At 44.0% G+C, this 26,051-nt stretch overlaps 1 protein-coding gene across 1 annotated transcript; it reads left to right on the forward strand.

Annotated features, from left to right (window-relative positions):
• Positions 1-6,059: 6,059 nt before the first annotated feature.
• On the forward strand, positions 6,060-20,629 carry NEU3 (neuraminidase 3). Its single transcript, XM_052652784.1, has 3 exons — positions 6,060-6,333; positions 10,565-10,776; positions 17,632-20,629. The coding sequence occupies exons 1-3, from the start codon at positions 6,309-6,311 to the stop codon at positions 18,709-18,711; spliced, it is 1,317 nt and encodes a 438-aa protein (XP_052508744.1). The 5' UTR covers positions 6,060-6,308; the 3' UTR covers positions 18,712-20,629.
• Positions 20,630-26,051: the final 5,422 nt, after the last annotated feature.

Consider the following 26,051-nt stretch of genomic DNA (forward strand, 5'->3'; position numbering starts at 1 on the left):
ACTTTCATGCATTAGAGAAGGAAATGGCAACCCACTCCAGTGTTCTTGCCTGGAGAATCCCAGGGACCAGGGAGCCTGGTGTGTGCCATCTATGGGGTCGCACAGAGTCGGACATGACTGAAGCGACTTAGCAGCAGCAGTAGCAGCAGCAGCAGCAGGAGATTATCTCTATCATGAGAGTCATCCTATTGGAAATGTTGATATGAAATTCATTCCCAACTTCAGCTGAAGTCATCAGTAATACACCTCAGCCCTGGAAAGTGTTCAAGTGAACCTCAACTCACTGGCCACTGTGGTTATGAATTATAGAATTGCTCTTTGTAGGCCAAGATAGAGTCTGCCATGGCTAATATAACCTACTGTACTTGGTTGAATGCCACAGGCAAGGGACAAAGGTCAATAACAGAAACTGGAGCATACCACTTGGTCTCCAAGGTAGATCCTAATGGCTTATGATGGTTGTTTTGGTTGTTGTTTTTCCAGCTTGTTGGGTCCAGGCCCTTGGGTGTGGTTGAGGCCATTTCTGCAGATTGGTCTCATCCTGTTGCTTGGATGTATACTCAGATAGTATCCTTAATTAAATGCTGTATAAGACCGTTAAAATAGATTTGGTTCCATCTCTATCGGATTAACTAGAGTGACTGATGAGATTGGCAAACTCACAAAATTCATCAGAAACCATCTGTACAAAGTATAATAGAGTTTGAAAGAGAAATAACTGTTTAGCATGGAGGCCTGGGAGGTCTTCATACAGAAGATTTCATTTTGACCTGAGCTATGAATGAAGAGTCGGACCAAGTGTGCCTATTTTACAGATGAGGGACCTGAGGCACAGAAGTTGAATAACTTGGGACTTCCCTGGTAGTCCAGTGGTCAAGAATCCGCCTGGCAATGCAGGGGATATGGGTTTGATCCTTGGTCCAGGAAGATCCCACATCCTGCAGAGCAACTAAGCCTGTGAGCCACGACTACTGAGCCAGCACTCTAGAGACCATAAGCTGAAGCTACTGAGCCTGCTTGCTGCAGCTCCTGAAGACTGCATACCCTAGAGCCCATGCTCTGCAACAAGAGAACCATGGCAAATGAGAAGCCCATGCACCAGAACAGAGAGCCCATATGCCACAACAAAGAGCCTGTAGAGCGAAGATTTTTAAAAAAGGTTAAATAACTTGCCAAGCTTACTCAGCTAGGAAGTGAAAAGTCAGGATTGGAGTCAAGTCACCTCCAAATACAAAGATTGCTACTAAACTTCACTGCTTCAGGCATTAAACTGAGACCACTAAAGAAGAATTGAGAGAGATTTGGCATTAGCTTTAGATATTTTTCTAAAGTTGACATAATGATCCAGAGTTGGTGATTATGTGTTTAGAGGTATCTGGTGAAAAACCCTCGGACTTTGTATGAGCCAGTCTTTAAAAATGAAATATTTCAGATAAATAATAAGGTTTAAAGAATAATAAAATGGATAACCATGAACCCACTTCCACCTTAAAAAATATGTATCACCGACATAACTGAAGTCTCTTGGAAACTTAATCATACCCTTTAATCCTGAATTTGCTATTTACTCTTCTGTGCATTTTCTTCACACATGCATCCATTAACAATATATGATAGTATTATTTTACATGTTTTTAAACTTCATATATGGCATTTGGTTGAGGGTTCCCAAGATTCAGATTCATCCAGAGATAGTTAGAAGTATTGCCAAAATCTTTGCTCTCTGTACACTAATGCCAAACAGAAATATGGAGACAAGAGTTAGGGAGGAGAAAGAAAGAGTGGCTTTATTATTTTGCCAAGCAAAAGCGGCTATCACCTCAAGAATTCTAACCCCCTCCCTGGTGAGTTCAGTTCAGTTAAGTCACTTGGTCGTGTCTGACTCTTTGTGATCCCATGGACTACAGCAGGCAAGGCTTCCCTGTCTATCACCAACCCCCAGAGTTTGGTCAAACTCTTGTCCATTGAGTTGGTAGCGCCATCCAACCATCTCATCCTCTGTTGTCCCCTTCTCCTATCGCCTTCAATCTTTCCCAGCATCAGGGTCTTTTCCCATGAGTCAGATCTTGGCATCAAGTGGCCAAAGTATTGGAGTTTCAGCTTCAAAATCAGTCCTTCCAGTGAACAGTCAGGAACAATCTCCTTTAGGACGGACTGGTTGGATCTCCTTGCTGTCCAAGGTACTCTCAAAAGTCTCCAATACCACAGTTCAAAAGCATCAATTCTTCAGTGCTCAGCTTTCATTATAGTCCAACTCTCACATCTATACATGCCTATGGGAAAAACATTAGCTTTGACTATACGGACCTTTGTTGGCAAAGTAATGTCTCTGCTTTCTAATATATGGTCTAGGTTGGTCATAGCTTTTCTTCCAAGGAACAAGTGTCTTTTAATTTCATGGCTGCAGTCACCATCTGCATTGATTTTGGAGCCCCCCCAAATAAAGTCTCTCACTGTTTCCATTGTTTCCCACCTATTTGCCATGAAGTGATGGAACTGGATGCCATGATTTTCATTTTCTGAATGTTGAGTTTTAAGCCAGCTTTTTCACTCTCCTCTCACTTTCATCAAGACCCTCTTTAGTTCCTCTTCACTTTCTGCAATAAGAGTGGTGTCATTTGCATATCTGAAGTTATTGATATTTCTCCCAGAAATCTTGATTCCAGCTTGTGCTTCATCCAGCCCAGCAATTCGCATGAAGTACTCTGCATATAAGTTAAATAAGCATGACAATATACAGCCTTGATGTGCTCATTTCCCAATTTGAAACCAGTCTGTTGTTCCATGTCGGTTCTAGCTGTTGCTTCTTGACCTACTTACAGATTTATCAGGAGGCAGGTAAGGTGGTCTGATATTCCTATCTCAAAGAATTTTCCACAGTTTGCTGTGATCTACACAGCCAAAGACTGGAGTAATCAATAAAGTAGAAATAGATGTTATTCTGGTATTCCCTTGCCTTTTCAATGATCCGACAGATGTTGGCCATTTGGTCTCTGGTTCCTCTGCCTTTTCTAGATCCAGCTTGAACATCTGGAAGTTCATGTTCATATACTATTGACACCTGGCTTGGAGAATTTTGAGCATTACTTTGCTAGTGTGTGAGAAGAGTGCAATTTGCCGTAGTTTGAACCTTCCGTAACATTGCCTTTCTTTGGGATTGGAATGAAAACACCATTTCCAGTCCTGTGGCCACTGCTGAGTTTTCCAAATTTGCTGGCATATTGAGTGCAGCACTTTCACAGCATCATCTTTTAGGATTTGAAATACCTCAGCTGGAATTCCATCACCTCCACTAGCTTTGTAGTGATGCTTTGTAAGGCCCACTTGATTTTCCATTCCAAGTTGTCTAGCTCTAGGTGAGTTATCACACCATCATGGTTATCTGGGTCATGAAGATCTTTTTTGTGTAGTTCTGTGTATTCTTGCCACCTCTTCTTAACATCTTCTGCTTCTGTTAGGTCCGTACCATTTCTGTCCTTTATTGTGCCCATCTTTGCATGAAATGTTCCCTTGGTATCTCGAATTTTCTTGAAGAGATCTGTAGTCTTTCCCATTCTATTATTTTTCTCTATTTCTTTGCATTGATGACTGAGGAAGTCTTTCTTATCTCTCCTTGTTACTGTTTGGAACTCTGCATTCAATGGGTATATCTTTCCTTTTCTCCTTTACCTTTAGCTTCTTTTCTCAGCTTTTTTTAAGGCCTTCTCAGACAACCATTTTGCCTTTTTGCATTTCTTTTTCTTGGGGATAGTCTTGATCACTGCCTCCTGTAGAATGTCATGAACCTCTGTCCATAGTTCTTCAGGCATTCTGTCTATCAGATCTAATCCTTTGAATCTATTTGTCACTTCCACTGTATAATCATAAGGGATTTGATTTAGGTCATACCTTAATGATCTAGTGACTTTCCCTACTTTTTTAAGTCTGAATTTGGCAATAAGAAGTTCATGATCTGAGCCACAGTCAACTCCCGGTCTTGTTTTTGCTGACTGTATACAACTTCTCCATCTTTGGCTGCAAAGAATATAATTGATCTGATTTCAGTATTGACCATCTGGTGATTTCCATGTGTAGAGTCTTCTCTTGTGTTGTTGGAAGATGGTGTTGCCATGACCAGTGCGTTCTCTTGGCAAAACTCTGTTAGCCTTTGCCCTGCTTCACTTTGTACTCCAAGGCCAAATTTACCTGTTACCCCAAGTATCTCTTGATTTCCTAGCTAGGCCCCCAGTGGAGGAGGCCTGAGTTTGATCACTGAGTCCAGAAGATACCCTGGAAGAAATGGCAACCCACTCCACTATTCTTGCCTGGAAAGTCCCATGGTTGGGGGAGCCTGGCCAGCTACCGTCCACATGTTCGCAAAGGTGGTGACAACTGAGGGACTACACTTTCACTTTCAGGGTCTTCAGTTCAGTTCAGTTCAGTCACTCAGTCATGTCCTACTCTCTGTGACCCCATGAACCACAGCACGCCAGGCCTCTCTGTCCATCATCAACTCCTTGAGTCTGCCCAAACCCATTTCCATTGAGTCAGTGATGCCATCCAACCATCTCATCCTCTGTCGTCCCCTTCACCTCCTACCCTCAATCTTTCCCAGCATCATTGACTTTTCCAATGAGTCAGCTTTTTGCATCAGGTGGCCAAAGTATTGGAATTTCAGCTTCAACATCAGTCCTTCCAATGAACACTCAGGACTTATCTCCTTTAGGATGGACTGGTTGGATCTCCTTGCAGTCCAAGGGATTCTCAAGAGTCTTCTCCAACACCACAGTTCAAGAGCATCAATTCTTCAGCGCTCAGCTTTCTTTATCAGGGTCTTAGGTGGTCCAATCTCCTAATCTTGATGAGTCTCTTTGGTCCCTTTATTCTTGCTTCAGATGGTTTCCTGGCTGTTCCACCTTTAATTAATAACAGTGCTGCCGTTTGGAACTCAGGCCATGGAGGCTGGAGTCTTATTTATAAGAAATGGGGGACAAAAAGACCTCCATGCCTAGAAGCCGCATAGGGCCCTGCTCAGCATCAGAAGTACTCAGAGGACTAGGCGTAGAGGTGTACTCAGGGCTAACATTGATTACAGCAACGTAATAAGGACACACACCGGATCATGAGAAGACTCACGGCTGAGTCTGAAAAAATCCTTGCATATGCTTTCTTATGCCCACTCCGTCATGAAGGATCACACTAGGCACGCTTTCCCCAGCATCACAAAAGCAGCATGCGAGCCTAGTCTCTGTCTAGACAACCTACCCATTAGAAACTCAGCACTCACAGTTTTTACTGGGGCAGGTTACCTGGGCACTCTGCCTGGCATGTTTCAAAATTCCAGACTCTCAGAAGGAAAGCAGGTATGTAGCATAAACCATACTGCGTTCAAACATTTTGTGCATGGTCTACATTCATTAATTAGAATCTTACCATAGGAAGGGCTGTCCTTTCTTCCCTATTTATTCAATTGTGCACATCTACAAGGACACATGGGCTTTTAACTTGTTCAGCGGTTGTAATCTACTATCAGTTACTCAAAATATATGTACATGCACACACAGACACACATATATATATAATACATATAAATATAATTTATATTTTCCTAAGGGTCGGTTGCCCAATGCTTTGGACCGCTGGACGTTTTAGTGGCGTCCCCTTTGAGATCCGGAACTTTCTCGCTCGACTCCCAAGTTGTCTAGGGAAGTTTTAGGCGGTGATGTCTATCAACAGACCGGCAACCAATAGGGGAGGGCGTGGGGAAAAGGGCCTGAAGACGGAGGTGGGCGGAGTGGAAGGGTGAGGGTCGCAGCCGGGGAGCTTTGTGGCAGTTGGAGACTGAACTTGGGCCTGAGCTGGAGCGGGTGGTGTCGGGTGCTGAGAGAGGGAGGGGCAAGTTCCAAGCCACCGCTGGGGCGGAACAGGGGGCCAGAAAGAGGAGGAATGAACCAGATTGGGCCGCTAAGGGACTGGGCGGGGAGGGGGCGGGGCCTCGCCTGCGCCGGCCCCCGAGGGGGCGGGGCTGACTCTAGGCCGCAGGGAACCGCCGGCCCCAACCGCCGGCCCCAACCGCCGGTCCCAACCGCCGGCGGGTTGCAGCTTCCGAGCTTCCTGGACTTCCACCAGCTCTTCTCGGCTTCCCGAATGTGTCAGCCCCGCCGCCAGCCTCTCGAAGTCTCTGTCGCCGTGTTTCTTCACTTTTCGTGGTTTGTGTCCGTGTCCGCAGTTTCTCTCCTGCCCCTGTCTCCCCGGGCTTGATCATTTCCCAGGGCTTCAGTGTCCGAGACGTGAGTGCTTGACCCAGCTCCCAAATCGGCCCGAGAGAAATGGAGGAGCCGGGGTTCCGCGCAGGTGAGTGTGGCTGGAAGACTGGAGGGCCTCCCAAAACGTGAGGCGAAGTGACTGTGCTAACAGGTTCGGCAGCACTCTTTGGGTTTAGGAAATCCAGTCTATTGGGTCAGAGACACCCCAGTGGGCTAATCTCTCAGACACAGCCAGAAGGTATTCTTGGCTAGCTCTGTTTTTGTTTTCCTTCGACTGAAGCCTAACTTGTTTTGAGATGGAAGGGAACTGAGACTGGGAAAACTCTTCTTACTGGAGAGGGACTACAGGCTTCATATAGCCCAGAACTAAAACTTACATGAGTCCTGGGCCTTGGTCCAGGTTTTGTTACTGACTCATTGAGTGGCCTTAGAGGAGTTTATTCCCCTCTGTGGGTCTGAGAATCCCATTGTATACCATGAAAGGAGTTTGGACCATAGGATCTTCAAAGACCTAACATATGATGATTGCTCCCTAAGTATTAGTTGTTAGGCATGAATAAAATAGGGAGGTCTTCCTTGGGGTTCACTGGAGGCTGCTTGCTGCACTAGATTAATTGGAGTCTGTGGAATTACATTGTTCTTCAGGCTTGAGAAATAGGTGGCATTATCTCCCTTGCAAGTGAGGAAACTGAGGCTCAGTGGTAAATTGGATTTGCTAGTAAGTGTCAAAGCCAAGTCAGTCTTAAAGTCCATGTTGCACTATACTTCCCAATAAGAGAGCAGGGAAATCTTGATTGAAAGGTGATTATATGGAGCAATAGTTAATAATATTGAGTTCTCTGCTGAAATGAACAACTCTAGTCAGTTCAGTTGTGTCCCACTCTTTGCGACCCCATGGACTGCAGCAGGCAAGGCTTTCCTGTCCATCACCAACCCCTGGAGTTTGGTCAAACTCATGTCCATCAAGTCGGTGACGCCATCCAACCATCTCATCCTCTGTTGTCCTCTTCTCCTCCCGCCTTCAGTCTTTCCCAGCATCAGGTTCTTTTCCAATGAGTCAGTTCTTCACATCCGGTGGCCAAAGTATTGGAATTTCAGCTTCAGCATTAGTCCTTCCAATGAATATTCAGGACTGATGTCCTTTAGGATTGACTGGTTGGATCTCCTTGCAGTCCAAGGGACTCTCAAGAGTCTTCTCCCACACACAGTTCAAAGCACAGTTCAAAAGCAAAAGAACTATATCTGATTTTCCTCTGTCCCTAACTCCTGGCACATGGTTTGTGTGAAATAGTTTGGGTATTGATGCCACAGCCACCACGTGTGTTACCATTGCCATCAACATGCTCAGCATAGTTAGTAAATCGTTAACTAACTAATCGTTGCAGTGATAGCAAAACCATAAAAGAAATTGTGAACACTTCTGAATTTATACTTTTGCTTACATAATGCCTTAAAGTTTATGAAGCACTTTTGAGTGGTTCTTCATTCAGTCATCTTAGGTAAGTATTATTGTCATCCACATTTTATAAGCAAGGAATCCAAGACCTGGATTAAGTGACTAGTGCAAGGTCACACAGTAATAACTTGTGCTTCTCCTTACGTGTTCTGTCAACTCCCTGTCCCTTTCTTTTTTCCTGGTCCTCCCTGCCCATTCCTATGCTTGTTCTGTGCTTTATTCTTATGACCCAGAAACATTCTGTTTTGATGTTGACCAATAATCTTGTGTTGGCTGATGATTAATAGTGTTGATATTAACTCATATCCTTATAAGAATTTAAAATATGACCTCTCCCAGAGGGGCAGAGGGGTCTAAATACTTTAAAGAAGGGTAGTTGTAATTGTGGTTGTTGTCTTCATCCTCCTCCTCCACAGGTTTCAAGGAGTAACGCTAGAATATGTAGTGATTGACAGTCCAAAAATAACAGCTGTCATATATTGAGCTCATACTGTGTCATGGGCCCTGTAACAGCTGTTTACACTTTTTACCTCAATTCTTTCATCCATTCTACTGAATTTTATAAACGAGGGTCCAGCAGTTAAATTACATGCCCAAGTTCATGTAGTCCTGGCTTGGCCCAAATCTTATTTTCTAAACCATTACACAGCCTGACCCTCTGGCAGGAGAGCCTGAATTAAGAGAGACGTGTGCTCAAATATGGTGTGAGGAAGACAGTTGAGAATCCAGAATTGGAGTGAGGGGAGGTTTTTCTTCTGGACTTAGGAGGCCACCTCCCCATCCTTTTGGATAGTGAGCTGTGATTCTTCTCGCTTGAGGTTAGAAATCAGTGAAATGAGTTATTCACATGCTGAGTGAATTCACATGCTAAATAAATCACTCATATGCTGTGAATGACAAACTTGTCTTCACTGATACTAGGAACCTGTAGCCCAAAGTTCATTGTCCAGAAGGCTACCTTAGAGAGTGGTCTGAAATATGTACTTGATCTTGGCATTCATCTGCCAAAACCTGTTGAGTGGCTCCCTACCCATGGGATAAACAGCTTAATAAGGTATGGAAGCCTCCCAGGATTTGCCCTCCCCCAACCCCTTCAATGCCATCTTCATTCACAGCTTTTGCACTCCACTGTAGTCATACTGGATTACTCTGAGTCCTCACAGCTCACAGTGTGCTTCTGTGATCTCTAGGCTTTTCATATCCACTCCCTCCCCTCTTCTTTGTACCCTTCAGTTGGCTAACCCACTGTTCAGCCTTTAAGATCCAACTCACCCATTCATTCAAACATTCAATGAATATTTGTCAAGCCTATGAATTGCCAGGCAGGATTTTAGGTGTAGAAGCATAGCAGTGAATAAAACAGACATGTACATGCCCTTTATGGAACTTCTATTCTGTAAAGCATATTAAATAAGTATAACATATGGGTGATGATAGGTGGCATGGAGAACAGAGCAGGGAAGGGGGATAGAGAGGGACAAGGGAGTTGTCAGGGAAGGCCTCACTGATTGGATGATGTCTGAGTAGAGCTGAAGAAGGTGAGGAAGTAAGGTGTGTGCCTATCTGAATGCCCCAGGCCCAGAGCATAAGGATATGAAACGGGATCACTTGACTTATTAGCTTTTCAAAACTCCACTGCTGCCTTGATCTGAACAGTTGCTTTTTTTCTGTTTTCCTGCATGCTCTCATGTTGACCTCTTAAAGTAGCAATTACTACATGACAATGTAATTGTCAGTGTATATATGTCTGCCCTCACCTGGATGTGGGCAGGGACCTCTGATCCCTTTCTGTGTCCTCAGCACTTACCTTATAGCCTGACTTCCAGTGGGCACTCAGAAATATTTATTAAATAAATGAAGAAGGCCTTGTGGGTCTCATTCTTACAGCCTGATTATTTTTACAAATGATTTGGAAGACAAGACTTGGACAACAAATGGTGAGAGAAAAAATAATAATTCTAAGCTTGATTCTATCTGTCTGGCTTCCCTTTTTGGGCCTCTGAGAAGTTTGAATACCTGAGAAATGTACCTAGAGATTTCCATTTTCAGCATCATAGCAAGCCAGCTAACCTGTAAAATGATGGATAAGTATAACAAAGCCTTTTATAGTTGAATTTCCAAGAAAGTAAGAGAAATCCCCAGGGGCCTAAAAACCAAGAGTAAACTGAAAACTGGAGAAGTTAGCCCCTTTACGTGACCTCAGCTGCCCTAGATGTTTGCTGGTCTTGCTTACCTCAAAGCTTGGGCTTTAATATACCTGCTATTACAGTGAATGAAACTATAGGCCCACCTGTGTTAGACTCTGGTTGGAACTGACATCCTTGCATGAAGCCAGATACCTTGAAAATCTATATCCTCTGATCAAGTGGAGTAGGAAAAAGAAATCTTACTACTGACAGAGATGACAAAGAAGATTGCTTCTTATTCTAGGCTCCAAGAGAAGGGAAAAGTTTGCCCGGAGAATTCTGAACCAGAGGCATTCTCTCATATGGATTTGGGTTTATATTTATATTGCCGGAATTGCCTAAAAACTCCAAGCCAGGAAGTTGACTATTGGAACCACCTGGGCTGGTAATACCTCTGAATACTCGGCAGAAGTACATACAGAATCTCTCTGGAGAGACACTTGACGCAGGCTACACAGGATTCCCACAGAGCCTGGAATATAGACTTGTTATATGAGAATGCATATTACTTGCTTTGGGCTATTGAGATCACGATGTTACTTTTGTATAAAAAAAATAAATGTTTAAGTACATCTTTGCCCCCCAGTGACCTCCAGAAGTGAAATGATAGAGCAGAACTTGTGTCTGAGTGAGTCTTTGGATGTGGACACACACTGAGCTCCCTCCTGTCCTTGCAGAGGTCATGGAAGAAGTGACATCGTGCTCCTTCAGCAGCACTCTGTTCCAGCAGGAGGATAAGCGAGGGGTCACCTACCGGATCCCAGCCCTGGTCTACGTGCCCCCTGCCCACACCTTCCTGGCCTTTGCAGAGAAGCGCTCCTCGAGCAAGGATGAGGATGCTCTCCACCTGGTGCTGAGGCGAGGGTTGAGGACTGGGCAATCAGTACAGGTGACTCCTTATCCCAGATCTGAGCCTGGGTCTCATTTTCTGCATTGTTCAGAGCATGTCAGAGTCTGTGCCTTTTTTATCAGTGCAGGAAAAGCCTTGTATCTGAGCTGAAAGTGAAAGAAAGTGAAAGTGAAGTCGCTCAGTCATGCCTGACTCTTTGCGACCCCATGGATAGTAGCCTGCCCCAAGCTCCTCTGTCCATGGGATTTTCAAGGCAAGAGTACTGGAGTGGGTTGCCACTTCCTTCTCTGGGGGATCTTCTTAATCCAGGGATTGAACCCAGGTCTCTCACATTGTAGCTAGACGCTTTACCATCTGAGCCACCAGGGAAGTCTGAGCTGAGGAGGGGGAAAAAAAAGCAGTAAAAGCTGTGCTTTCCCTTATAGAATAATTACTGTTTACTAGGGGCACATTGAAATTCACAGCCACTCTGTGACATAGGAACTGTTGTCAGTCACATTTTACAGATGAGGATACTGAGGCTGCTCAGGGTCAAACAACTATAAAAAAGCAGTAAAAGCAAGCTTCAAACCCAGTCTCTGAATAGAGGCCTCCATGATTTGTGTATTCAGTTCAACCAACATGTGGTGTGCTTTTCATTCACATTCTCTTTTATTCTCATAAGTCACTGAAAGCAGTAAGCATTGTTAGTCCAGTTTTGCTGATGAGGGATCCTGGTGCTCCAACAGGTAGGTAGCTTGTTCAGCGAAAGACACAGGGGAGGAAAACAACATCCATATTCTCCCCCCTCTTCCCTCTGCTTGTCTTCCTCCATGCTTTATGTGAGGTACATATTATTATCCCCATTTTATAAGAAGTAAAGTGACTTGCCTTAGGCACATACTTAATAAATGGAGAACTGGGATTGGTGCCCTTGTCCCTAGGTAGCACATTTTTACTGTTTTTAATGGGGGAGAGAATAGTTACTGCCCTTGGGGCTGTGAACTACAGGGTTAGTTTAGAACCCATTTTTGTTATTGTTGACTTTTATCTCTCAGAGATGGCTGAAGTGAGGATCAAGTGAGACAGTGAATTTGAATAAATACACACATAATCATACATACATACTTTTTTATGAGTTATTTTAATCTGCTTAACCTGCCCTGCTTTTTCTACTCTCAGAAATCTCACCTTTAAAACATCATGTCCTTAGGGATGCTTTGCTGTTACAGTGCAAATGCTCTTCTGCTGAAGGTGGGCCTTACAAGCAAGCCCTGGCTGCTTTTGATGCCTTACTCACATTTCCCCTTGGGGAAGTTTTTTACTTTAGGGAATTTCCATTCCCTGCTCTTACACCTTATCATGTGTCTGTCTTATGACCTCCCAAGGTTGAACCTCTGCTTATATCACTGGTGTCCTTCAGCCCAACTTGGAGTTCTAGCTCTTTTGTTTCCTCCCGGACAGGCAGTACCTATGGTTATGTTGCTCTGTTTTTTGCCACAGACAGTTGGGCAGTTAAGTTTTTTTTTATCAGACCATACCTGTTACATAACCTCACTATCCAGTAGTCACATCCAGTCACAAATGTGTCCACTTTAACTCATTCTCTCTTCACTTTATTTTATTCACACTCATTCTCTTGTTTACTTAATTGTAGAATCTTAAAATTGGAAGAATTATCAGTCCAGCTTCTTTCCCAATATAGAAATCTTCTGTATTCCATTGGTTGCTACTAATAGCTTAGTGGTTAAGAGCATGGCTTTGGAATCAGGCAAGACCTATCATTTATTGACTGTGACTGTGAATATTTGACTCTTCTGTTTCATCGTCTGTGAAATATAATTAATAGTAGCAGTTCCATAGTAGGAACTCAACATTAGTCATCTTCTATTAAGGATCTACATATACAGCTCCTCAAATGAGAAACTTAATTCTGTGGCAACTGTTAAATTATTTTTTGAAATGAAATCCTCTGTACTTGTCTGTAATTACCTGTTGTTCTTGTTATGCCTTATGGGGAAGTCCATCTGTACATTATAAAGTCCCTAGTGTGGAGAACTGCTCTTTGATGTATCTGAAAGCAGTATCCACACCCTCCAGGTCTTTTATCTTTTAGCAGCTCCATAGGCCACAGTCTTGGTTTGATTTCTGGTCCTTTGAAAACTGTGATTACAGTCCTTGGGACCTGGCATGGAAGATCACTGTCTTTTTGCAAAGTATGGTACTCATAACTGAACTTATGACCCCAAGGATAGATTGGCCAGCTCAGCAGTGAGGTGGCTATCCCATCTGGTATCCTTTCAATGCAGTCTACAGTGAAGTAGCATTTATTTTTTGATAGCTGCTTAAATGTTAAATAGATGGTCAGCTAAAACCTTCAAGACCTTTTCAGATTTTTTTGTTCTTTTAAAAACATTTTTAATTATGGTAATATGCACCTAATGTAATATTTTCCATCGTAATCATTTTTTATTTGGCCATGCAGGGTCTTGGTTGTGGCAGGTGGCATCTTTAGTTGCAACATGCAAACTACTAGTTGTGGCACATGGGATCTAGTTCCCTGACCAGGGATCAGGACCCCTGCATTGGAAGCTAGGAGTCTTGGCCACAGGACCACCAGGGAAATCCCTCCATCCTAACCATTTTAAGTATACATTGCAGTATTGTTAACTGTATTACATTGTTGTGTAAAAGGTCTCTAGAATGTATTCATTAGTACATAACTGTAACTTTATACTCACTGAACAACAAATAATTTCCCTTCCTCAGTCCCCTAGAGATTAATACTGTACTTTGTTTCTGAGTTTGTTTACTTTAGATGTTTCATGTAAGTGGAATCATGCAATATTTTGTCTTTCTGTGATTGGCTTATTTCACAGAATAATATCCTGAACATGGTTCATCCATGTTGTAGAATATGTCAGGATTTCTTTTTAAAGGCTGAGTAATAATCTATTGTATGTTAATCTGTTATTTCATTTATCCAGTTTGTTTAGCCATTTATCCCTTTTATCTTATCCACTCATCAGCTGGTGGACATTTGAGTTGCTCCCACCTTTTGGTTATTGTGAATAATGCTGCTGTGGAACAAGGAGGTGCATGTAAATGTCTCTTCAGAACTGTTCTTTCAATTATTTTTTGTACAGACCTAAAAGTTGAATTGCTGAGTTATGTGGTTGTTGTTGTTATTCAGTCACTCAGTCGTGTACAACTCTTTGTGACCCCATGGACTGCTGCATGCCAGGCTTCTCTGTCCTTCACTGTCTCCTAGAGTTTGCTCAAACTTATGTCCATTGAGTTGATAATGCCTTCCATTCATCTCATCCTCTGTCACCCCCTTCTCCTCCAGCCTTCAGTCTTTCTCAGCATCAGGGTCTTTTCCAGTGAGTTGGCTGTTTGCATCAGGTGGGCAAAGTACTGGAGCTTCAGCATCAGTCCTTCCAATGAATATTTAGGGTTTATTTCCTTTAAGATTGACTGGTTTGATCTCCTTGCTACCCAAGGGACTCTCAAGTGTCTTCTCCAATACCACAGTTCAAAAGCATCAATTCCTTGGTGCTCAGCCTTCTCTATGGTCCAACTCTGACATCCATATATGACTATTGGAAAAACCATAGCTTTGACTAAACAGACAATCCTTATACATCAGAGGGCAGACAGAATGAAAACCACAGTCATAGAAAACTAATCAAACTGATCACATGAATCACAGCCTTGTCTAACTCAATGAAACTATGAGCCATGCCATGGAGGGCCACCCAAGATGGGTCATGGTGGAGAGTTCTGACAAAACGTGGTCCACTGGAGAAGGAAATGGCAAACCACTTCAGTATTCTTGCCTTGAGAACCCTATGAACAGTATGAAAAGGCAAAAAGATATGACACTGAAAGATGAACTCCCCAGGTCAGTAGGTGCCCAATATACTATTGGAGAAGAGTGGAGAAATAACTCCAGAAAGAATGAAGAAGCTGAGCCAAAGCAAAAGCAATGCCCAATTGTGGATGTGACTGGTGATGGAAATAAAGTCCAATGCTGTAAAGAACAGTATTGCATAGGAACCTGGAATGTTAGGCCCATTAATCAAGGTAAATTGGAAGCGGTCAGATAGGAGATAACAAGAATGAACATTGACATTTTAGAAATCAGCAAACTAAAATGGACTGGAATGGGCAAATTTAACTCAGATGACCATTATATCTACTACTGTGGGCAAGAATCCCTTCGAGGTAATGGAGTAGCCCTCAGAGTCACAAAAGAGTCCGAAATGCATTACTTGGGTGCAGTCTCAAAAATGACAGAATGATCTCTGTTTCCAAGGCAAACCATTCAATATCACAATAATCCAAGCCTGTGGCCTCACCGCTAATGCCGAAGAAGGTGAAGTTGAATGGTACTATGAAGACCTACAAGACCTTCTAGAACTAACACCCAAAAAAGATGCCCTCTCCATCATAGGGGACTGGAATGCAAAAGCAGAGATACAATCAAGAGATACCTGGAGTAACAGGCAAGTTTGGCCTTGGAGTACAAGATGAAGCAGGGCAAAGGCTAACAGAGTTTTGCCAAGAGAACGCACTGGTCATAGCAAACACCCTCTTCCAACAACATAAGAGATGACTCTACACATGGACATCACCAGATGGTCAATACTGAAATCAGATTGATTATATTCTTTGCAGCCAAAGATGGATAAGCTGTATACAGTCAGCAAAAACAAGAATGGGACTGACTGTGGCACAGATCATGAACTCCTTATTGCCAAATTTAGACTTAAAGAAAGTAGGGAAATTCAGTAGATCATTAAGGTATGACCTAAATCAAATCCCTTATGATTATACAGTGGAAGTGACAAATAGATTCAAGGGATTAAATGTAATAAAGTGCTTGAAGAACTATGGATGGAGTTTGTGACATTGTACAGGAGGCAGTGATCAAGACCATCCCCAAGAAAAAGAAATGCAAAAAGGCAAAATGGTTGTCTGAGGAGGCCTTACAAATAGCTTAGAAAGGAGAAACGAAAGACAAAGGAGAAAAGGAAAGATATACCCTTTGAATGCAGAGTTCCAAACAATAATAAGGAGAGAGAAGAAAGCCTTCCTCAGTGATCAGTGCAAAGAAATAGAGGAAAACAATAGAATGGGAAAGACTACAGATCTCTTCAAGAAAATTCGAGATACCAAGGGAACATTTCATGCAAAGATGGGCACAATAAAGGACAGAAATAGTATGGACCTAACAGAAGCAGAAGATGTTAAGAAGAGGTGGCAAGAATACACAGAAGAACTATACAAAAAAGATCTTCATGACCCAGATAACCATGATGGTGTGATAACTCACCTAGAGCTAGACAACTTGGAATGCGAAGTCAAGTGGGCCTTACAAAGCATCACTACAAAGCTAGTGGAGGTGATAGAATTCCAGCTGAGGTATTTCAAATTCTAAAAGATGATGCTGTGAAAGTGCTGCACTCAATATGTCAGAAAACTTGGAAAACTCAGCAGTGGCCACAGGACTGGAAATGGTCAGTTTTCATTCCAATCCCAAAGAAAGGAATGTTCAAACTACCGCAAATTGCACTCATCTCACACTCTAGCAAAGTAATGCTCAAAATTCTCCAAGCCAGGCATCAACAATACATGAACCATGAACTTCCAGATGTTCAAGCTGTATCTAGAAAAGGCAGAGGAACCAGAGATCAAATTGCCAACATCCGTTGGATCGTCAGAAAATCAAGAGAATGCCAGAAAAACATCTACTTCTGCTTTATTGATTACACCAAAGCCTTTGTCTGTACATCACAGCAGGCTGTGGAAAATTCTTCAAGAGATGGGAATACCAGACCACCTTACCTGCTTCCTGTGGGTCAAGAAGCAACAGTTAGAACTGGACATGGAAGGACTGGTTTCAGATTGGTAAAGGAGTAGGTCACGGGTGTATATTGTTGCCCTGCTCATTTAACTTATATTCAGAGTACATCATGTGAAGTGCCAGGCTGGGTGAAGCACAAGCTGGAATCAGGATTGCCGGGAGAAATATCAGTTTCAGATACGCAGATGATACCACCCTTATGGCAGAAAGTGAAGAGGACCTAAAGAGCCTCTTGATGAAAATGAGAGGAGAGTGAAAAAAGCTGGCTTCAAGTTCTGCATTCAAAAAACTAAGATCATGGCATCTTGTCCTCCCATCACTTCATGGCAAATAGATGGGAAACAATGGAAACAGTGACAGACTTTATTTTTTTGGAATCACTACAGATGGTGACTGAAGCATTGAAATTAAGAGATGTCTGCTCCTTGCATAGAGGAGCATAGAAGAAAAGCTATGACAAACCAAGACAGCCTATTAAAAAGCAGAGACATTACTTTGCCAACAAAAGTTCATCTTGTCAGTTATGGTTTTTCTAGTAGTCACTGTATGGATGTGAGAGCTGGACCATAAAGAAGGCTGAGCAGTGAAGAATTGATGCTTTTGAACTGTGGTGTTAGAGAAGACTCTTGAGAGTCTCTTGGACTGCAAGGAGATCAGATTAGTCAATTCTAGAGGAAATCAGTCCTGAATATTCATTGGGAGGACTGATGCTGAAGCTGAAACTCAAAACTTTGGCCACCTGATATGAAGATCTGACTCACTGGAAAAGACCCTGATGCTGGGAAAGATTTTGGAAGACAGGAGGAGGGGGCAACAGAGGATGGGATGGTTGGATGGCATCACTGACTCAATAGATGAGTTTGAGCAAGGTCTGTGAGTTGGTAATGGACAGGGAAGCCTGGCATGCTACAGTCCATGGGATTGCAAAGAGTTGGATATGACTGAGTGACTGAACTGAACTGAACTGAGAAGCACTAATGCTTTTAATGAGCCTCATGTCTTCCTATGAGTCTTTCACTCCTGCTTTCTCCCTTCCCCTCATCTAGTGGGAACCCCTGAAGTCCCTGATGGAAGCCACATTACCTGGACACCGGACCATGAACCCCTGTCCTGTGTGGGAGCGGAAGAGTGGCTATGTGTACCTTTTCTTCATCTGTGTGCGAGGCCATGTCACCGAGCGTCAACAGATTATGTCAGGCAGGAATGCTGCACGCCTCTGCTTCATATGCAGCCAGGATGCTGGCTATTCATGGAGTGATGTGAGGGACCTGACTGAGGAGGTCATTGGCCCAGAGGTGACACACTGGGCCACTTTTGCTGTGGGGCCAGGTCATGGCATCCAGCTGCAGTCGGGGAGGCTCATCATCCCTGCGTATGCCTACTACATCCCATTCTGGTTCTTTTGCTTTCAGCTGCCATATAAAGCTAGGGCTCATTCCCTGATGATCTATAGCGATGACCTAGGAGCCACATGGCACCATGGCAGGCTTATCAAGCCCATGGTGACAGTGGAATGTGAAGTGGCAGAGGTGATCGGGAAGGCCGGCCACCCCGTGCTGTATTGCAGTGCCCGGACACCAAATAGGTGCCGGGCAGAGGCCCTCAGCACTGACCATGGTGAATGCTTTCAGAAACCAGTCCTGAGCCATCAGCTCTGTGAGCCCCCTCATGGCTGCCAAGGCAGTGTGGTGAGTTTCCGGCCCCTGGAGATCCCAGGTGGATGCCAGGATCTTGCTGGCAAAGATGCCCCTGCCATTCAGCAGAGTTCTCTGCTGTGCAGCTCAGTGAGGCCAGAGCCGGAAGCTGGAACCCTGTCAGAATCATGGCTCTTGTACTCACACCCAACCAATAAGAAACGGAGGGTCGACCTAGGCATCTACCTCAACCAGAGCCCCTTGGAGGCTGCCTGCTGGTCCCGCCCCTGGATCTTGCACTGTGGGCCCTGTGGGTACTCTGATTTGGCTGCTCTGGAGAATGAGGGCTTGTTTGGGTGTTTGTTTGAATGTGGGACCAAGCAGGAGTGTGAGCAGATTGCCTTCCGCCTGTTTACAGACCGAGAGATCCTGAGCCATGTGCAAGGGGACTGCTCCACCCCTGGTATGAACTCTGAGCCAAGTAAAAAGTAATCACTTAGGACCCAACTTTGCATAGAAGGCTACCGTAGAAGGCAATCACAGCCAGGACAGTGGAGGCCAGGATAACAGAGGTTACTGAAGTCTGCAGAGAAACAAAACACCTAATATTCTGCTCCCTACCTGTTTTCACTTCTCATTCTCCAAAGAGCAAAATGAACCTCTTGCCATAGCTACTGCATTCGAAAGAGCATTGAACAGTGAGTTGAGAGACTATGATGTCATCTTGGCTCTTCCACTGGCTTGCTTTGGGACCTTGGACACGTCATCTGTACTCTCTGGGCCTCAGGTCTCCATCTGTAAAATGAGAGGGTTGGGTCTGTGATATCTCTTCTTCCCATCCCTAGGAAAGGCAGTGTGCCTGCATGCTCCCTGATAAGCAAGTCCTGGCTGTATGTAGGACTCTTATCTCAGAGTAAAAGTCGGCAGGCTCAGCTTTTCAAATGACTTGCCACTCATCCAAGTATAAGGTTACAAGCAGGTATCATAGCACAAAGGAAGATGTAGGTGGACTGTTTTATTTTTAATAACAAAAGCACTTACATCCTTCTGATCATGCACGAAGCTCTACAGACTCATTGTTCTAGAGGAATCGGGCCAAGCAGCAGAATTATAGGTCACTTACCTTCTCCAGCTTTGGAGCTCTGCTCAACCTTTCTTTCCTTGTCCAGAAAGCATTACGTCTGAAGGAGAAAATGAGGTGCTCAATGTCAGTGATCTTCAATAATGGTACTTAATGTTTCTGATGGCATGACTCCTATGAGAGATGAAGTTCACTTATTAGGATAGTTCTTGATGAGAAATGAACATGGTTTAGGACTTCAAAGCATCAGACAAAACTTCCCGCTATTGCTGCTCTCAGAGTTCACAGTTTAGGGGGCTAGAAGAGGGATAAAATTCAAGAAAATAAATGTAGCTGGGGGATAGTTGATAGATGTTGGGCTCTAAGTGGGAGTAATAGTAGCTGCCGATGACATTATTTTAATTGTATTTTAATTGTGCCTGGAGTCATCTGCCCCAGAACTTGTCCAAGTGCTGGGAGCTAGCGTGGGGAATCCCGCCCGTGGCAAAGGTCATGAGGAAAGGGGCCTGACAAAACGCAAAGGCGAGATCAGGCCTTGAGGAAACCCCCTCTGGGCTTTCTCGAGCATCTACCCCCAAAACCAGAGTCTGCCTGCCTTATTGCATTATGCTTTCCACCTATTTTTCTGGCATTACAGAGGGGCTATCCCTGACCACCTTTCTCTGGAAAAAGTTAATTTAGAGCTCCAGTTAACAGTCTCCTGCATATAAAAAGAGTGTTTCAGCTCAAACCCCTCTGATGGCTCTCTAACTTGCCTTACCCAGACTTTTACAACTATGCATGTGATTGTTTACAGGCCCCCAACTGTGAGAGGCACGGGAAGCCTAAAACATAAAGCCTTTCAAAGAGTTAAAAGTTATTAGAGTAGTGCTGGTGTATTATTTCATTATTGGGCCAATGCTTGTTGCTAAGTTCCCATATCTCTTATCCACTGTGCACCTGGGAGTGCGTTAGTTAACATAGTTGGAGTGTAAGAAAACAAACTAGTAGCCTTGAAACTAACCACATCAGACTTTTGAGCTAATTGGTTCTTTCTTCGTTGTAACTTACTGCACCTTTGCTCAGTGAGAAATGTAACTTTGTTTGATACTTTCTGAGGCTGACATAGATTAGAAATATAAAGAAAAAAACACTTCAAGGGAAAATAAGTTTTCTGGTTGAGCAGCCTTTATCAAAAGAGGGTCTTAAAATGTTTCACAGGCCTCCAAGGCCAGAAGATAATGTACACAACATCATTTGTGGGAAAGGTATAAAAGTCCTTTTTGAAAATAAAGCTATGGGGCCTTGCTCACCGAAGCAGCTTGGTCTCCCCGTGTCAATCATTCTCTCTCTCCCTCTCCCTCTCTTTTTCAGGCTGATCCCTTGGAACATAGAGGCTCCCTGCGATCACTTATCTGCTTGGGTTTCTAAGACCTGAACGGGAAGACGTTCTGCGTCTTCACTCCCTCTGGAGACCAGGAGGGCACCTGTGGCCTCTGTGAACAGGGTAAACTCCTTGTCTGGGGGTTTTATTGGCTTTCTATGTAAACCAAGGAATATCAGCCTCTTTCTCTCCTCTATTTTCTTATCTACAACATTCTTTCCTTATCTCTCTCTAAATCAGTCGCCGACTCTGTCCCTGCTTTGAATTACCCTGGATCCACCGGGGCTGGACCCTCTTATCCAAGCTGCTGTTTGTTTTTCTCAGGAAGTTGTCTTCACTCAGCCTTCTTTAACGGAGATGGTCGTCACCATTCAGAAGGTCTCTGGACTCACAAACCTCTGAATCAAACGTATTTGTTCGGACCTACTGACATTTGGACCATCTCTACTATTAGTGAAGTAGAGATGCTTCTTTATCTAATAGATTTGGGACAAACTTTGACATTGTTGGTTCTCAGATGATAGCAGATGGTTGCTCTTATTTTATAGATCATTTCCCCCATAAGCCTGTTACTGTGACAGATACTCTATCATGAGAGATACCTTTTTTGTCCCTATTTTGGGAGTATAATACCTTAAACAGGCAGCAGGTAAATATATTTGGTGCTGAGTAATGACCCTGGAGAGTAAGTTGTCATCATGGAACACAGCCTAGAAAGTTGGGGGATGCAGTTGTACCAGTCAGATGACAGAGTCCTATAGGATGAAAGTAGAGATTAACTTCACCTACTTTAGCATATGGCTTAAGCCCAGGGCTTAGAGGGGCTTTTAAAAATCCCCTTAACCTCTCATACATTTGCTGAAGTTAATACATAGTTATGATCATTCACTCACTCAGTTATACATTTATCTAAATGTTTCCATAATTGAGTACCTGTGCATAATGCGAGGTACTTTCTAATTGCCAGTCCCTGCTTGAAAAGTGCTTGTGGCTCCTCATTGCCTACTAAAGGGTGTTTACATTTAGCCTGGCCTGTATGACCTTCAGTTGTTGGTTGAAATAATGAACACTCCTCTCTTCTCTATATGAAGCTGCTGTCAGAGAAAACCTCGGTCGCTTTGGCAAGTGGCAGGGGCTGCGATTTCAGAATGGGCAGTGTCAGCGGTACAGGGAGGAACTGGGGAGGGGAGGATTGAAAGGGCAGCGCCTCCTGACTGTAGAAACTCCTTGTTCACCAAAGCTTTCCTGAGCACCATACCCCCAAGTTGATAGGAATAGAGAAGATGGCTAGGTTCTAAAACCAGAGTTAAAGGATGGAGAAAATGAGAATACGAGGTTCTTTGGGACCATCCAAGAAGGGAGTCAAGGAAGGGAGCTCAGCCACATGCCAGGGTGGACCCCAGATGCCCAGACCTCATGGGAAGTCTCCTCCATCTTTAAAGTGCCCTCCCCTTTCTCCTTCCCCTTGGCTTCAGGTTTGCTTCTCCTCGGCGACTAGCAGTGACACTCTTTAATAGGTGAAGGGGGTCTGAGCATATTTCAGTAATAGCAGGAAGAGAGGGTCGGGCACAGAGGTAATCCACAATGAGGATTAGAGAGCAGAACAGAGGGGTGATGGCAGCTGTGAGGGAAAAGCACAGCAGGGAGGAGTCCTGACACCTTTAGGAAGGGGAGAAAGGGCTACCCACAGGAAGCCCAGGCTGGAGAGATGGTGTAGGTGGTGGCTGCTGTGAAGAAGAAATGACAACAGGCCAGAGCTGTTGCACAAAATGTGTGGGAAGGAAAGAGGCCTGCACAGGTTGAGCTGCAGGCAAGTTCCAACCCAACCCTGTAACTTGAAGCTTGTCTCTGTGCCAGGTGACCATCCAAAACAGCTGTAGTGTCAGTTACCCAAGGTCTTGAGGGCCCTGGGACCTATACCATGATACCTGTCTCCTAACTGAACCCATTTCAGCCACAGTTGGGTTGGGAGAATGGGAAAGATAGAGCAGGTGAAGGCAGCTGTGAAGAAAAGAGAAAAGCAGACTAGGTGCCATGAAGAGGACTGGCTAGGCTGTGGTCTTTGCCCTGAGAGGCCCTCCCCCATCCTTGGCCCCTCGGGATTGACCCGTCGCGCACAGATGACCCACCCTGGGACTGCAGGAAGGCGCAGAAGGCCCCTCTGTCTTCTGGTGTACACCCAAACCAGCCTCCCACTTGCTCAGCCTGCCAGTCCTGCTCATGCTCCCTGCCTCCTGGTTTATTCACTCTAGGCTCCTAACCTTTACCTTTTGTGTGTGTGTGTGTTAGTCGCTCAGTCATGTTTGACTCTTTGTGACCCCATAGGCTATAACCTACAAGGCTCCTCTGTCCATGGAATTCTCCAGGCAGGAATACTGGAGTGGTTTGCCATTCCCTTCTCTAGGGGATCTTTCCGACCCAGGGATCTAACCCAGGTCTCCTGCCTTGCAAGCAGATTGTTGACTATCTCAGCTACAAGGGAAGCCCTAACCTTTACCTTGGGCCCTTGTTATTTGGACCTGTTTCTCCTGGTCACCAGTCTCCCCTCATATATCCACAGGATATCATGCAGCCACATCCACAGATAAGCGACCTTGCACCCTTCCTGTTGGGTAGCCCGAGGGACGCATGCAGGGCGGCCCACAGCTGCACAGCCTCCTGCCCAAGGCAGTAGGTCGCATTCCTTCCACTTTGGCCAACAGGCTGTTCAGTCTTTTCTAAGAAGCTGTGAGTTTTCCCCACTGTGTCATCCAGCAGCTATCATGTCATCCTTCCTGCACTGCCAGAGCACATGGCATGTGCCTCTCTTTGGTCCTTAGCACAGGCTGCCCATAGGCCTCCGCCAGGCTGTGAATGCCTTGAGAACCAAGTTTGTCTGCTTCCTTTCTGCGTCCTTTTTACCTTGAGTCATGACTTATTTTTGTGATATTGCTAGCATATTCTGAATTCCCTGATGGTAAGGACTGTGTCTGATACCTTGCTTTGTCCTCTGCACCCAGCACAGGGCCTGGCACAGAGTAGGCAGCAGTAAAGTTGTGCTGAATGAATAAAGGAGTCAAAGACTCTTGGCCTTCTGGAGCTAACTGAGAGGCTAGGGCACGTTTCCCCACAGGAGGAGCATGTTGTGTCCCTCTGTGGCTGATGTGCTCAGCTTGCTGAACACGTTCCCTAAGTGGATCTTCTCTGTAGGGACTGCACCCAGGCCAGTCAGCCCTTCCTTGGAATGAGCTGCTCTCTGGCTTGAGCATGTTCCTACCTGGATGTCGCAGCCCGTCTAAAGCCAAGCCTTGACTTGGGGTTCTTATTTCACTGGCATTTCCCCTTTGTCCCGATTGGCTTTTCTATAACTGTCACTCCTCCAGGGAGACTCTGGGGCTCAGTGTTTTCCAGTGTGCCTTGCTCCGTGTTACCACCTGCCAGGAATGCTCTCTGTACTGTAAGAACTGCCATGACTCTTTGAAACAAGGAAGATGAATAAAGAGCTTAATTCTGAGGGCTACTGTTTTTGACTTTTGTTGTATTGAGGTGATTATCATCCTAATACATCTATCTAGTTTGTAGCCAACTTCTCTCAAAAACTGGATTTTGAGGCACTTTCTTGTGTTCTGTAAGAACTTTTACTTTCAGAAATCCTTACTAATAATAATCCTTTGCACTTTTACACATTGTCCTTTGAACATAGTTACCTGCTGAGGAAAGCAGGGCAGAGATTAATATAACTGTTTGTTTGTGTATTACATGCCAGCTATTAAGTGTAGGAACTGGGGTGTACCAAACCAGCCCTGTCTGATACCAGCCCCATGCTGCAATTACACATCTTTTTCTATTTTGAAAGTAACCTTGAGGTTATTCTCAAATTGCTGCTGGAGAGGCCACAAATATTGTGAAGTGGGGTAACAGCTTTAACTTATGATTTTTACTTGACTGTTTGTTTCATTGAAATGGTCATTGCACTGGCTGAATTTCACCAGATATTTCTATGTGTCAATCTGCTTTCTTAAATTGATAGTTGGAAAACTTTAAAATGGGCCTTTCATCATATAGTCATGTAAAGATGAAAGAATAAATGAAGTTCAGAGAACTTCTAATTTACTTCTTAAAATTGAATTATAAAAATTGTTTATATAATCATTTGAAAAATCTGGTGATCTGTTTTATTTTTGTGTGTTCTGTTAGATTGCTTAATGTCTGAAGGACCTCTGGACTTGAGAGGAACATGCATTACTGTATAAACTTTAGTGTTCAATTTATTAAACCCTATTCAGTAACACATTGAAAACCTCTTGAATATTTAAACAATGGCAAATTTGATTAAACTGGCTTAAACATAAATGCCAGTTACAAATTTAGTACGGCTGATCCTTTTTGGATATTTCAAATAGTAGATAAAGCATAAATCCAAACAGTATAAAACATATCCTTATACCAAAACAGCACAAAAGAGCTGATGCCATGGTTTTAATTTTGTTCCATATTGTTATTACACCTTTTGGGAATTCTAACTTTCAAACCTCTCTAGAGTTTTAGTTACTATAAGATTTTTTTCCCCCTACCTGCCTAGGGATTTAGTAATAAAAAGCAGATCCAAAGGAAAACAAATACTATTTCAGATAAGCTCTTTCTACTGGAAGCACTGAACTGGGAGGTTGGAGGCTTGGAAATAGACAGCCACCTTCCCCTTCTTGGCCAGTGGACAGTGTGGCAGAAGACTAAAAGAATCGGAGCCAGGCAGCAATAGTCCTGATGATATCCACTAGGGTCCTTCCTGTTACAGGAACCTATAACCCCCAAAAGTTGTTTGATTTTTATTTTATTTTTTAAGCTAGTTAGGGTTAGATGTATACAGCTTGCAACCGAAAGACTGCCTACCCATACTCACAGAGAATTTGATTAATTGGTACCACAATCTGTTAGTCCTTCCCTGGAGCAGAACAACAAGCCATGAGAAATTAACTTTCAATATAGTCTGCCAAAGTTTGATCAACAGTATTACTGAAAGGGTACCTTACTCAGACTTTGGAATAAGTGGAGAAAAAACTTGACTAGGAGGAGTCTGGAGTTCAGGGTCTTTGAGTTGACACCGACTTGATGGGTGTTTTGGTGTCAGCCACAGGCTCTCTCTGGGACACTTTTATTCAGCTGCAGCAGGAGCATACTCCTAGCCCAGCCACTCACTTAAGAGTTGTGTGGATCTGTGATGAGGTAGTGAATCCTCAAAAGGGTTTGGGAAATGGTGCAATTTCCTGTAAATAAGAGATAATCTTTTTTCCATTGTTCTTCATTGGCAACACTGGACAGTAGAATGCTGAAAATGAGGGTGATGGATGGAAGGGAGGGGAAGGGAGGCCCACTGAGGAGGGTACTCTAAGGCTGGATGGCCAACTTGCC

Source organism: Budorcas taxicolor, chromosome 15 (genome assembly GCF_023091745.1).
Source record: "Budorcas taxicolor isolate Tak-1 chromosome 15, Takin1.1, whole genome shotgun sequence".
Classification (NCBI taxonomy): domain Eukaryota; kingdom Metazoa; phylum Chordata; class Mammalia; order Artiodactyla; family Bovidae; genus Budorcas; species Budorcas taxicolor.